Here is a 14106-nt window from a genome sequence, read left to right as displayed (position 1 = left end):
TCTTTCACCCACCTAAACGGAGTACAAGCTTCAATGAATCATCTCTCACATTGTTGCGAAAGTGTGTGGTATCTTCTTCTCCATTTCTTGGTGGGTTGCATTTTCTAGTGGTTTGATCTCATTTAACTTGGTTGCAGATGCATTTCGCAATTAAACTTCTCGGTCTTCCACTATGTTATTTCCCTTTCAACAACCAAACATCTCTCAACTTCACCTGACAACTTAATAGCTCGTGCGTTGGAACCCTCGACAATCTTTCATTTCATACTAAATTTTAAATTTTTTAATGTTTGTGTGTTTTTTTTGTTCTTTTTTTCTTTTTTGAAATCTTAAGATAAAATATAAACCTGGTTTTATTTATCAACTAAGCCCAAAAATTTAAACTTATTGCACCAAAGTTATGTGGATTATATTAGTTTAATTGTTTGTGATTTAGATTGATTTTCTACATGCTAGGGTTGACGTTAACAATTTAATGACTTAATATGAGATAATGATTTAATTTATGTCATTAAATCGATTAAGCATGTTTAATAAAATATATTAATTTGATGATTTAAAATAAATTTTAAATTAACTTTATCAAACAATCTTAATACTTAAAGTAAAAAATAAGAAACAAGTTTTAAGTTTTAAGTTGACAACGTAAGAACAATTTAACTTAAGTAAATTTAAGTCATTAAAGAATAAGTGTGAGCGTTTAGTTAGGTTGGCAAATTCGGACAAAATTTCTAAGTGTCCCCTAACTCAGTTTTCCAATTCCTCGTTGGATTACTTGATGTTTAAAGATTAAAATTTTACTAAGAGGCCGATATATAAAGTCGAGTGTGTGTTGAATGAATTTGAATCAAACCATATTTTTCAACATGTTGATTACCTTGAATTATTTTAAAAAGTGTTAGGGAAGGTGAAAGAAATCATTTTTGGTAAAAGTAGTAAGTTCTCCTATTTCTCGATTGAGCCAGGTGCAGGGTCAGATCAATCTAACTAACCTATTTTTAAAATCAAATTTCAGTCATAAGATTAAGGGTTTGTTTTGTTTTTTAAATACAAACTTTCCCCATTTTTGGTTAGGAGAGATTGCAATAGCCATGAGAGAGAGCTCCTCATTCCTTACCATTTTGATGTTGTTTGCATGCTAAGAAAATCCCATCCAAGTTTTCCAAGAAAATTTTTAAATGGATTTTTTTTTTTAAAAAAAAAAAAAAAGGGTTGATTCCTTAAACATTCATCTATCATTCTTTTGGGTTTGTGTAAAAACTCATTTTCTTTTTATGTAGATTCAAGAAGTGGTCGAGATAAAGCTTAATGTGGACTTCAAATATGCTCCGAAAGAAGGTGAGAAGTTGAAAGTGAAATGTACTAGTCAAGTGGTTTGAGAATGATTGGTTAAATTAAGTTAGGTAAGACTTTGTATTCAATTTTTATTCTTCATAGTGGATGGTTTTAATCAATTATAGGCCTGTAGTTTTTTATCTCTTCAGAGGTTTTCCACGTAATAATCCAATGCCAATTGTCTCTTTCTTTCTCTACTCTTTTATTTATTTTCAATTTTTAATATCATTAGTTACTTAGGCATGACATAAAACAAAAATATCTTATAAACTAATCTATTACCAAATAACATTTATCTATGACCAAATGTAGTATATAGACTAATATAATTATCTTTTTCTTTTTATATTTTAAAATATTATTGTCCATAATTAGAAAAAAAAAAAAAGGTATTCTTTCATTTTCTTTTATTTCATTTAACTTTTCAAATTATTATTACAAAAATAATTTTACATCCTTCCACATCATTAATTCATTAACTTAATGAATCATTTAAAAAGTATTAATAAAAATCTTAATTATACCAAGATATTTGCTAATTAAAATCTTGCTAATAAATAAACATGATCTCCATTGCTATCATATCCACAGGTCACAATGCAACCACCACTTGTTCTAGAACATCCTATAATCCCCCATTGTCATCATCTCCACACGGATCATTATGTAACAGCCACCCATATTTATGCATGTTGTTCGTATGTATTAAAGCATGTTACACCTATAAATCATATTAAATTGATTTACCATCCTCTAAATGAAAAACTTATTAAGAATTTTATTCTCCTAGGAACTAAATTTTATTCTTTGGATATAAGAGTCATAGTGGATTTTCATTTTATTTGTAAATATTGAATTTTAGCTTGCTAAGATAATATCAATTTTATTAGTAAACATTGAATTTTAAACAAATTAAAGTTCCTAGATTTGTATTGATTTCATTTATTCAAAATTATTTTATTGAGGTATCTGAGAGATATTTGCAATAATCTTAAAAGGGTAAAAAGATAAATAAAATCCCAAGGCAAGTTTAAAAAAAAAAAAAAAAATGAGATTATTAAACCAAGTCTCCATGAGACCAAGTTACAAATTTTTTTAAAACTCACTTAAAAAGGACATGAAAGCTAAATATTAAAGAGAAAAACACAAAAGAGTAACCCCATTTCTTAAATGAGAAAAAAAAAATCCAGATTCCAATACCATTCACTAGCCTAAATGAACATGGTTTTAACCCATGCATTCGTAAGCAGAAGTAAAATCTAAACACCCGTCATATATGACAGGTATTGTGACCGAGCACAGAAACAACCTTAACAATGCCCTCTAAAATTCCCAAATAAAGAAAGAAAAAAATGACATTACATCATGACAGGTTACAGGAATGTTTGAGCTTTACATTCCTTTCTAATTTTCCACAGGATGTAGGGATCTCAAACTCCGATGAAAGTAGAGGGACTGTGAGTGTGTTTGCTATGTTTCAATAAAAAGGTGACCATATAGAATGTAAGAAGTTAGGCTGCGATTACAAGTCCAACAAAACCAAAGAGTCGAGAGAACACCAAAGTATCAGTTTGGTAGGTAACATATATAAAAAATAAACTAATAACAGTGCCACAGCAGCGTGCTGTTATGTAGAAGGGACCATAAAAGGTTATTATCCCTCAACTACCTGCCTGTATTTCTTTTTAACCCAGAATACTGTTTGTGGGTATGTTATGGGCAACCAACCATCCTATGGATCAAGGGTCTTACCTGCTACAAATGCATGTCCCAATTTTATAACTCACTGAAAGGATCAGCACCCAAATGAATATAAGGTAGAACCCAGCCCGGGATATTACTGGTCCTGCCTTGCCTGACATCAAGCTAGCTATTGGTTCCAAACTTGCAGAATTCGTCTCACCCTGTGGCAAGCCAAAAGAAAGCATGAAATTTATATTCCCCGATTTACCATATGACCAGTCTACCCCATTGCCACTCAAAGTCGTGTCTCTTATTTGGATCATTCCAGCAGTGAGATGAACTGAACTAGAAGATTGCATGGCTGAGTTCAACCGAAGAGCTACATCTTTTGTAGGGGCATCCGAAGCAGATGCAAAAGGAGCAGGGATACCACCCAACAACTGATAGCTTGCCTGTTTGATGAATGGATATGGGATATCTGCACCACAAATACAGTGCATAAAGATAATGCTCAGGTCAATACAAGTGAAAGAAAAGGATTAGCTTGCAAATAAACAAGGATTTGAAGTAAGATTACATATCAACTTTAAAATTCTATCTAGTGATGCTAGATTGAACTAAAATACAGTTTTTATACTTACCGGATTCAAATTCTGTAGCCTCGGGATTTTTCTTTGAAGAGGATGCACCACTGTCACCATATGCTTCTGAGAGCTGCTGACTCCCAATAGGCAGTTTCTCAGCTCCTCCATTCACAGGCTGTTGTATGGGAATAGGTCAATCAAAAGTTAAAACGTTTTCACCTGATAATAGGTGCCATGCAGTGAAGCTCAACAGTTTAGTATTACCTCTTGATCAAGTGGTGCAAGGTCAGACAGAGGGTTTTCACTTCCCATCATTTCAAAAGAACCAAAAGCCATTTGCTGTAAGTTATCACCATCGGCATCAAGGAATGCAAGGTACTCATCAATGTCAAAACCTGAAGGATCTGTCTCAACAGGGTTTGAGAGATCATCAGTTTCCAGGAAAAATCCATCCTCAAATGCAAGGTTTTCAGAAGCATCCAGGTACGGTTCATCAAGTAAGTAATCAACTTCCACGGAATTCACATCATTGCTTTGTTCAACATAATATTCATCTTTGACTGATTTTGCATCCACCTCATACTGCTCTGATAGATCAAAAATCTTCTGGTCATTAGGCAGCTCCGAACCACAATGATTTTCCTCCATACCTATGAAGGGCTTTTGTTCATTTTCATTAAATACCCTGGAATCCTCAGCATACTTGCTGCAATCTCCATAATAGAAATTCAATGGAAGAGGATCATTTTCAGGAGGAAGACCTATGTCAAGACACTGGAAAAAGAAAAACAATCTTTAGCATTGAGGGGGGGAACCTAGAATTAACCAATCAATGAAAACAAACATTTAGATAACATTAGGAGATAGTTCTTTGTCCATGTTGGACTTCATTGATTGACTTAGCTCTAAGTGAGGCAAGGGAGTTGTTTTTTTGTGTTTTCCCTTAGCATCATTTGGCCTTTTCGTGCCTTTGTATAGAACGATGTATACCTATACATGCCCTTCTGTTAGGCGCTTTTAATATATTCTATCGTTGCCTATGAAAAAATCATTAGCTGGAAACATGATTTTGCTGACTAGAAACAGACAATTCATATCATGATCAAGAATGAGTGATCCTCCATAGCATAGAGTGTCATAACAAAACCAAATATAATAAAAAAGTTCCAAGGCTCCAAGCATGCTCAAAGAGGTAGAACAATTACTTGGGAACTCCTTCAAGAAAATGTACAATCTCCACTTTTTTGATAGAAAATACAAACCCATCTTTTTTTTCTGTTGACACATCTGAAATGAAGAAACTGATGTTTGTAAATTAAAATTGTAAAAACACAAAATTAAAAATTGTGAAGAATGAGAAGAAAATTTTACAAAGTAAACCTAAACTAACTAGCTGATATCTACAGAAAATTTGTAGGACAAAAGAATAACAAGATAAATTGCCTCAATATGCAAACAATTAAATATTGTTCTTGATTTGCTTTGCAGTCATCTGAGTTTTTTTCCTATTTATTTCTCAATGTTTGATTCTTTTTCATCTATGTAGATTATCTACATAACGTCAATTCAGCAGAAGTCCATAATCTTTTATTTAAAATATTTTTTAACTAAAACTATAATTTAATCTTATTAGTTATATAAAACAGAAAGTAATTTAGTTGTAAGTTTTAATGTATGCATATACGCGCATGGAATTGACTTTACTGTTATTAGTTATATAAACAGAAAAAAAATATCCAAGTTTTGAGATTCAAATTATATATTTCTGTCTGTACATGCATGCCTATACATGTATGCATGTGTTTGCATACGTATGTATAATCATTAATGTATAAATTATGTGTTTGTTTTGCTAAACATTCTCAAACAGAATAGAGAAGACAAGGAAGATGTGCAGAACTCTTCATCAGAATTGTAAGAATAAGAACCATCTTGATGGCACTAATAATTTGGACTTTTGTGGGAAGTTACCAAAAATACTCTACTAATTACTCCCTCTCCAACAGTCCTTATCTCATTGTTTAATTTTGTAACTTTTTCAGAAGCCCTGATCCTCTTACCAACATTGCTGATTGCTCTAGTCATACCTCTCCTTCAGTTTTTCCTGTGACTCTTGTCTATCTGTTTCTTTCGTTAAAATCAGGATATGGTTTGTAGACTCCTGCTTACCTAGTATAAACTATGCCTACTTACCAAATGTCAACCCAACCATATGAGTTGGACGATAAGTATGATCTTCCAAATAGTTTTAAAAAATAAGAAAGAAAGAAAAGCAAATCAAAACCTCAATGGAGTTCTCAAGCCCAAACCTCCTTAGCAAGAAACTGAAAAAGACTCCCCGATGACAATGAATCATAGAATGATCTGATTGATAGCCTTCCACCCTTCACTCCCCTCTAAACCAACATATCCTCCCCCCTCCCCTGCAAAGGCATGGAATGGGTGTCCACCAGGAACTACTCACCATTTGATAATCAAAGCAAGGATCCTCATGACCCTACTGAACTTGTACGTGAATTATTTCGTAAACCCCATCTTTTAAGTACATTTGATTAATTGAAATACAATTTAGTTACTTTTGGGTGCAAATTAAGCATATCCAAACCAAAGAGAGAGAGAGAGAGAGAGAGAGAGAGAGAACCTGGAACCTGATCAAAGTTGTGGTCATAAGTAGACATAGTTATGGGCACAATCAGGGTATTTGTTTGGGATGTGTTTTGCCATGCATACTATTTGATATGCACGATAGATATCCAAAAAAGAAAGATAAACACAAGTTTTATAAAAGATATAGAAACATTTTTGGCCCACTATAAAACTATCCATGCATCCTTGAGTGATGTATCCAATTAAGCATCCATGTCTTATGTGGGATTTTATTTATGAACTTTATTTTTCTCCCCTTGGATATAAAAGAACAAAAATTGGATTCTTCAATTTGTTAGTTGTCCTAAGAGTTAGGTATAAGGCTAGTTCAACAACTAGATAACTCTACACCAATAATCACACCAGAGTCTAAAAGGCTTTCAACATACGATATCTGAAGTACAAGGGCTAGAGGTCACTCCTCATACAGGAATTGATACTTGAGAGTTAAATCATATACCAGGGAACCCGCTATATAAACACACACACATACACACACACACACATATATATAACACTTTTTCACAAAATTCACAACTTCTATATGGAAATCCTCGATGATCTGACTCAAAGGCTAGATACTGAATGCAATCATTTTGCACTTATTCTTTTGATAAGAACATCATCATTTTATCTTGGTTCAAAAGTCTAAAAACCCAACATCAATGCAAAAAGAGTATCCCCTAAAACGTTTTGAGGGTTGGTAGCTTTGTACACTTCCTGTATGCCTTGAGGCTATTGGCCGCTCTTATATATCATTTGCTTATCAAAAAAAAAGAGTATCCCCTAAAACATAATCAGTCTTTTAGCCGCTAGAACAATCTTTTCATTTGAATTACACCAAAAAATCAAGGCGTTTTTTGCCATTAGTCACAAATTTTGGCAGGGAGTAGATGCAAATCTTGTCTCCTTCTAGGCATAATTTAGCCAATATTGACATTGATATATACATAAATTAGTCTTCAGTTTTGCTTCAATAAAATACACCAAAAACCTTTCAAGGCCTCCTATTCTTCCAAGAAAATTAGCATTCCCATTATTTTAAAGTTTAAATAGTACAAAATAATTGCATGTATAGTCATGAAGAGCCTAACCAAATCTGTAAGCACTTTGGCTAGGCACCAACAGCCAATACACCATTCCATTTCAACAGTTCTACTAGACTATGCACGCAGAGTTTCCCATCACTTTTAAACACTTCTTAAGGAGAGGGATTATCAAAAGTTCAAATAGAGACATATCCTTTCACAGTCAAGAGTATTACATGAAGAAATTTGGTCTGAGCTTTACTAGTTTGATTACTATATTTAGGATTCTGTTATAACTATTTGTTCTTGCCACCTTTTCTTTTCACTTCAATTGAGTAACTAAATTCATTACTATACGGCACAAAAGGAATACAGAAAAAACAAAGACTATAATCACAAACCTTCTCAAGATCAACAGCTTCATCAGAGGGTTCATGACCAGCTACAACTTCTTCTGCAGCCAACTCACCTGGAACAAAAACCACCACATCCTCATCCTCATCCCACTCCTCCTCAACGAACGGCGCCCCATACTGCTCACCATTCTTTGGACCTGAGCCACTCTTTTGAAAGATTCGACACAATACAAATGCATCCTTCTCGACCAAACAAACAAAACAATAATAAGCCCAAAATTCTCATAAAACAGCGATTAACAATGGCGACAAACTAAAAAACCATCACGTCGTTTAAATTTCTCTACGATCTCACCTGCGCCACGCCTGTTTTCTTCAATTCTTCATCCATAAGCCTGTACTCATGCATCACCCAATTAGTCCGCTCCCCACGAGGAGCTCGCCCACTGTGATACACAAGGGTTTTCTTCATCCCAACGGTTCGGGCTCTGTGACGAACCTCCCGGTCCTTGCCCGTGGTCTTCCAGTACCCTCTGTCCGTGGCGCGATTCGTCCTCGACCCGTTCCCATACTTCTTGTCCAGCACACTGAAGAAATACCATTCCAGGTCCCTACTCTTCAGCTTGGACTGACCTAAAACACCACCCAAAAAAATACCAGAATTCAAAGACCAAAATCAATTTAGGAAGAAAGCTCTGGCGGCCGGACCTAGAAGAAAAGCTAAAGATTCAGAAAGATAAAAGACAGGGGAAAAGACGTGATATCAAGAAATTCATCAGAATAAGAGAGACAAACCTGGGAGGTCCCAAGGCTCGGACTTGTAGATGTCGATTTCGGAGATTGTGTCGAATCGGAAGAGCTTGCCACAGACCTTGCGCTTGAGGTAGTACCACACAAGTTCCTCATCGGTGGGGTGAAATCGGAAACCCGGAGCCAAGGATGCCGCTGATTCACGTCCCATAACAGACGGATCTTCAAGAATTGAACTGAAAGACGGATTTTGAATAGAGTAATAAATAAAATTAGGGTTAGGGTTTTGATCGAAAGCAGAAAAGGACTGGGTAGGCCATTTGGTCAAGTCGTTCCTGGGAAATGTATCGTTGGCTCAGGCGCACGACAAATATATTAAGATGTTTCCGGGAAAGTGAGAAGGGCGGAGTAAATTTATTGTGAGCCTAACGGTGACTTGTGAATTTCACCCGCTGTCACGTGGCGGAAGATGAGTCCTGTGGGGTCCACTTGACTGTGGACATGAACGGCTACAGATTTTTGTATACGTTTGGACTTTTGGAGTTACACCGTTACGGTGTGGTGACGTATATGCGTCCGTCACGGGAAAAATCAAATGGGCTGGAATCTTCCAAGTTCTAATACAACACCACCTCCACTATTAATTTTAATTTTTTTAAAAATTAGAAATATCTTTGCCTTTTTTTAATATTTTTAAATTTATTAAATTAAGATTATCTTTAAATGATTGTTAATTGGTTATGATTTTCAAATTCAAATTTTCATCAAAACTAAAACTAAACTTATCATTGAAAATTTCCACAAGCCCTAGGCTTGACAATTAAATCGATTTATCCAAATCTTCTAATTTAAATAAAAAAATTAATTTACTATTATAAATTAACAAATGCCCAATAACAAAAATGCTCTTTTATATTTCCAACAAATTCTAAGTCAATTCTTTTTTAGAAATTCTTACCCAAAAATTGAAATTAATACCATAAATAAAAATAATAATAATCTAAAATCTTCCAAAATTTCGAGCAAATTTTATAAATAAAAATAGCATATGATTTAAAATAATTTTATTTAAAATCTATATATATCATTATTGGAAAATTCAGGTGACCAGTGAAAAAAGAATAAAAAAATTATGAATAATCACCTAAAAAGACTCGACTACAAGACGGATTTTCCTATTCATAGTTGATGATAGGACTGATGAATATTTATTTTTATCTTGTACTCAAACAAGCACGTTTCCCTATTTTATATCAATCTCATTAGATTTTTTCCCTATTTTATATCAATCTGATACGTCATTATAACCTAAGTCTGGAATTTTGCTTTCATGCTCATAAACTAATGGCAAGCTAGGATTTCCCAATTCTATATAAACGATCCTAAAGAGCACCGCAAAATTAGTTACCATGTGAGTAGGCATGATCCAATCCCTAAACAAACCAGGACTCTCGTGACCTTCCCTCCCAGGCTTCGGATTATGTTGCAAGGTAAAGAAGGAGAAAAGGAAAAATTGATAAAGACTGCGAAAGCTTCCACCCCTGCCTGTCAGCTATTTATTCCAACTTTGTCCCCCCGTGCATAAACACATCACCATCAAGTTCCTTAACTAGCAAGTAACTTGGAGCGGACGGCTCAAAAGCAACTTGCTGCTGGCGCATTTCTCCAATACTATAAAGTAAGCTTTCCCAGGTAAAACCTTACTTCTTAAGCACTAGCAATAATATCAATCACCTAATCTATAACCAACCAACCACTCACTCATTCAACCTGCAAAACAACATCTGATGAAAATGAAAAGGAAAAGGAAAAGAAAAAGAAAAAAGGGTGGCCCTCTAGTGTGAATGACGCTGATCCCCCACCCTTTCCCATGAAATTTCCATTATAGGTCCGTACCTTACAACAAGACCATTTCTAATTTAAAGCTTCCGAGGAATGAAATCCAAACTATTTCACATTCCTAAAACAACAGTAGAGTGGGCAGCAACAGAATGTTCTATTTCGTAATTTTGGGGAAGGTTGAGTTGTATTCACAACTAAATTGATGGACAGGGCCCTACCATTAGCCAATGACAGAAAATAAGGGAAAATTATGTATAGCATTGGCCACGTCCATTGCTACCCACATCTGGCAGTTCTCAGTCCTCATTTCCGTTGTTTAGGGTTATATCAATTCGAGATTTGTAAGCATTAACAATGGACTCGGCCTGCATCATATCAGCTTTCAATCTTTCCCTCTCAGCAGACATTTCACGGACCTTATCTTCCAAGTAAGTAATATACTTCAAATAGCTGGGAGGCAAAGTTGCATTACCATCACTGATATCAAACGTGGCTGGGGGAGTTCTAGAAACTTCGTTTTTTATCTCACTTTCTTTCATCCCCTTAAGTTCCACCACTGTAGCAGAGTGAGGAGCTGTAGAAATTTCCTTTTTGATTTGGCTCTCTTTCTTCCCATTAAGTTCCACAAATGTACCGGACGGAGCTGTAGGAAGTTCCTTTTTAATTTGACATTCTTTCTTCCCATTAAGTTCCACAAGGGGAAATCCAAAGATAGAAGGTGGAGAACTTTTTTTTGTTATTGTACATTCTTGAATGGTCATCAGTGAGCTTTCTGAAGCATCTGAATGTTGAGGATTCAGATCATCATGCCTTGATCTTTTATTAGGAAAAATCGTCGACTCTTTATTAACAGTACATGTCAAGGGGCAATCCTCCAACCTCTCACTCGGGGAAAGAGATAAAACACTTCCAGAGTTTTTTAGATGCTCACTTTGCCTAAGTGTAGTGGATTGAGCATCCTGCAACAATAAACCAAAAAGTAAGATGCATTTCTTGGATACATGTTCAAAAATTCAACCATATGTTAAAGTAGATAGAGTAAATGTAACACCTGATATAAGCAATGTTGAAAGAGCACAATCACCATTTAGTAGTGTAGTGCAATAAACAAATCAATTATAAAGGCAATTTCCTGGTTAAATGGGTAATCTACGTGGTTTCAATGAATCAAACAGACGCATGTGATGAATGCGACTTTAGTTATGGCCCCCAACCAACCAAAAAAAATTCAAAATGGCAAACAAGGGGGAGAAATAGTTCGAATTCAGGTAGTTTGTGCTTTTTTTTCCCGAAAGAATAAAAAATATAGGAATCTTGTTCATTAAAAAGGGGCTAGAAAGCTTCAACATGAACAGTAAAAAGAATGTGGAGTTTCCAATTGATGCTTAAGCCACTGAAAAATAAATCCTTTAAAGGGTCAAAAAATTTTCAAAGAACCATATCAGTGCCACAAGATAAAGGAGAAATTCTAGGGTTGATGTTCACTTTCAAAGAGAAGGGTTTTCTTTAATTCTTATCCTCTAGTTTGTTGATTCAAAATTGGAGAAACATTCAAAACACCCCGAGAAAAAAATTGCAGCTAATAACAGCTTGGCAAAATGATTTCTCATCAGTACAGCTCAGAAGAATTTATCCATTATCATATAAGTTCAATTGGGGTAAAATGTTTGAAATGTGAGGATAGACACATACCTGCTCAAGATCACTCTCTTCAATACATGCCTTGCTATCAACTATAGCTTCATCTACAGATTTTCCTCCCTGAGACGAGCCTGTCTTGTCATCATCCCATTCCTCCTCAATAAAGGGGGCATAACGGTCTTTGTGGGGAGGACCTATTTCACTCTTAAGAAAAACTCTACACACCACGTATGAATCCTTACCCACCAAAAAAGAACAAGCTACAAATGATTAACACGAGATTTATAAATCCCAAAGAAAACAATTGCCTCAATTTGATTGCCAAGAAAACTGATGGAAAAAAACAAAAGAGAGAAATTTTGAATCTTACGTTTAAATCGTTTTTGTAGTTACAAAAAAAAAAGGAAAAAGAAAAGGAAGAATCAACTCAAATAAACTAAATGATGGTACAATTGCCAACCGAAAAAAGATCCTTTTTTTTTTTTTTTCCATCAGTACCAAACAATGGAAAGTATAAGATTGAAAAAGTTCTCAACTTGTTTGGCCACGGAAATAAAAATGTTTCCTTCATGTTGAAGATGGAAAAAAATAAAATAACAACTAAAACATAATTGGCAACACATTTCAAAGACTAGTTCATTTTCAAAAAATTTAAAATATTATTTTCCGTGATTTGAAAGATACAATTTTTTTTTTAAGTAGATCCAGAAACTGTCCCGTTTCGTTATTTTCTGATCATTTTTGAAAAAATTAGTTCATTTTTCACTATCAAATAAGTCCGTAAATGACTTTTGTTCCTTTTCTTTTCTTGCATTTTCTCAACAACCAAGCAAAGCGTGAAGAAATACGACAGATACAGGCATTGATTTAGAGTCTCACCCGCAAGGCTTTCACCAATTCATCATCCACAAGCCTGTACTCATGCATTATCCAATTGGTCCGCTGGCCACCCGGAGCACGGCCACTGTGAAATACAAGGGTCTTCTTCATCCCGACAATTCTCGAGCCATGGAGCACCGAGCGGTCATTACCAGTCGCCTTCCAGTAGCCGTAGCTGGTGGCTCTATTCACCCTTCCCCCGTTACCGTACTTCCTATCTAGGGCACTGAAGAAATACCACTCCATGTCCCTGCTCTTCAACTTCGACTCACCTGCAACCCCGAAACACCAGAGAACTTGATAGGGAGAAAGATAAATCGATAAACTTATCGATCCAAAAGAGGTCAAATGAAAACCCAAGAGTGTATTTCAAGCAATTCACCTCAATACATTCGGTGAGAGTTTAGGAGAGAGAAAGAAGCATCAACAAATTCACAGATTTAAAGAAATATTACAATTTACAAGAAGCAATTTATCAGAAACCTAAACCTAGAGAGATGAAAAGACCTCATTCTCAACAAATTCACCGGAAACAGATAGAGTTTTCGAGAGAGAGGAGTGAGGATGCGACCTCCGAGGTTCCATGGCTCCTTCTTATAGATATCGACTTCCGCAATGGCGTCGAAGGCAATGGCCTTGCCGCAGACCTTGCGCTTGAGGTAGTACTGCACCAGCTCTTCGTCGGATGGGTGGAATCGGAACCCTGGAGCTAATGCCGTCGGCGGCGTCGCCGGCAATCCGGAAGCCATTAAGGAAGACTGAATCCGGGGATTAGGGTTTTCAGACAATTGAAAAGGCTAGGGTTTGCTTTTGATGGAAGGATTGAAACATCATCACTTTTCTCACTTTTCTTCGCTTGCAAGAAACTGCTTAGAAGTTTTTTGAAGAATCGTCGCGCTGTGCTGTTAGCTTTGGTACTTTTGGTAACTCAGCTCCCTTTAACTACTAAAATAAATAAATAAATAATTTTTTTTATTTTATTCTTGATTTTTTTTTATTTAAAAAAGGAGAAATTAATTAGTATAATTAAATTGTTTTACAAAATATTAATAAAAATGGAAAGTAATTAATTAATTAATGATATATATTTAATTTTTATTTAGTATTGATAAAAGAAAAAAAAAACATGAAAATAATTAAGGAATGGCATTAAAGTCCTATCAGATAGTGGGTGAAAAAGAGGATGAAGATTACGTGGCATGACATTGAAAATATATTTTCACAGAATAAATAAATAAGATATTATTATAAAATTTTTCAAAAGTTTAATGATGAGTTTTAATAATTTTTGTCTCCTTGGTATGATTAGTTTGTCTTTATCCACAATGTAGGACTAGGGGTACAAATGAGAAGAATTATTCC

At 35.0% G+C, this 14106-nt stretch overlaps 2 protein-coding genes across 3 annotated transcripts; both read right to left on the bottom strand.

Moving 5' to 3' along the window:
- Positions 1 to 2664: 2664 nt before the first annotated feature.
- Positions 2665 to 8787, bottom strand: LOC100242836 (NAC domain-containing protein 53). Its single transcript, XM_002265309.5, has 6 exons — positions 8428 to 8787; positions 7988 to 8265; positions 7678 to 7872; positions 3867 to 4376; positions 3660 to 3777; positions 2665 to 3496 (listed from the first exon to the last, which is right to left on the bottom strand). Exons 1-6 carry the CDS (start codon positions 8591 to 8593, stop codon positions 3084 to 3086), a joined length of 1680 nt encoding a protein of 559 aa, XP_002265345.2. The 5' UTR covers positions 8594 to 8787; the 3' UTR covers positions 2665 to 3083.
- A 1395-nt stretch (positions 8788 to 10182) lies between these two features.
- LOC100265122 (NAC domain containing protein 50) lies at positions 10183 to 13672 on the bottom strand. Of its 2 annotated transcripts, none has more exons than XM_002265514.5 (4): positions 13316 to 13672; positions 12745 to 13016; positions 11917 to 12102; positions 10183 to 11183 (listed from the first exon to the last, which is right to left on the bottom strand). In XM_002265514.5, exons 1-4 carry the CDS (start codon positions 13491 to 13493, stop codon positions 10521 to 10523), a joined length of 1299 nt encoding a protein of 432 aa, XP_002265550.1. In that variant the 5' UTR covers positions 13494 to 13672; the 3' UTR covers positions 10183 to 10520. The 2 variants fall into 2 exon arrangements, with proteins under 2 accessions (XP_002265550.1, XP_010658329.1); XM_010660027.3 differs by having other exon boundaries at positions 13252 to 13434.
- Between the last annotated feature and the right edge of the window lie 434 nt (positions 13673 to 14106).

The sequence above is a fragment of the Vitis vinifera genome, chromosome 13, assembly GCF_030704535.1.
Source record: "Vitis vinifera cultivar Pinot Noir 40024 chromosome 13, ASM3070453v1".
NCBI classification, from domain to species: domain Eukaryota; kingdom Viridiplantae; phylum Streptophyta; class Magnoliopsida; order Vitales; family Vitaceae; genus Vitis; species Vitis vinifera.
Note: the sequence above shows the minus strand (reverse complement) of the source record. Positions and strands in the feature narration are given on the sequence as shown.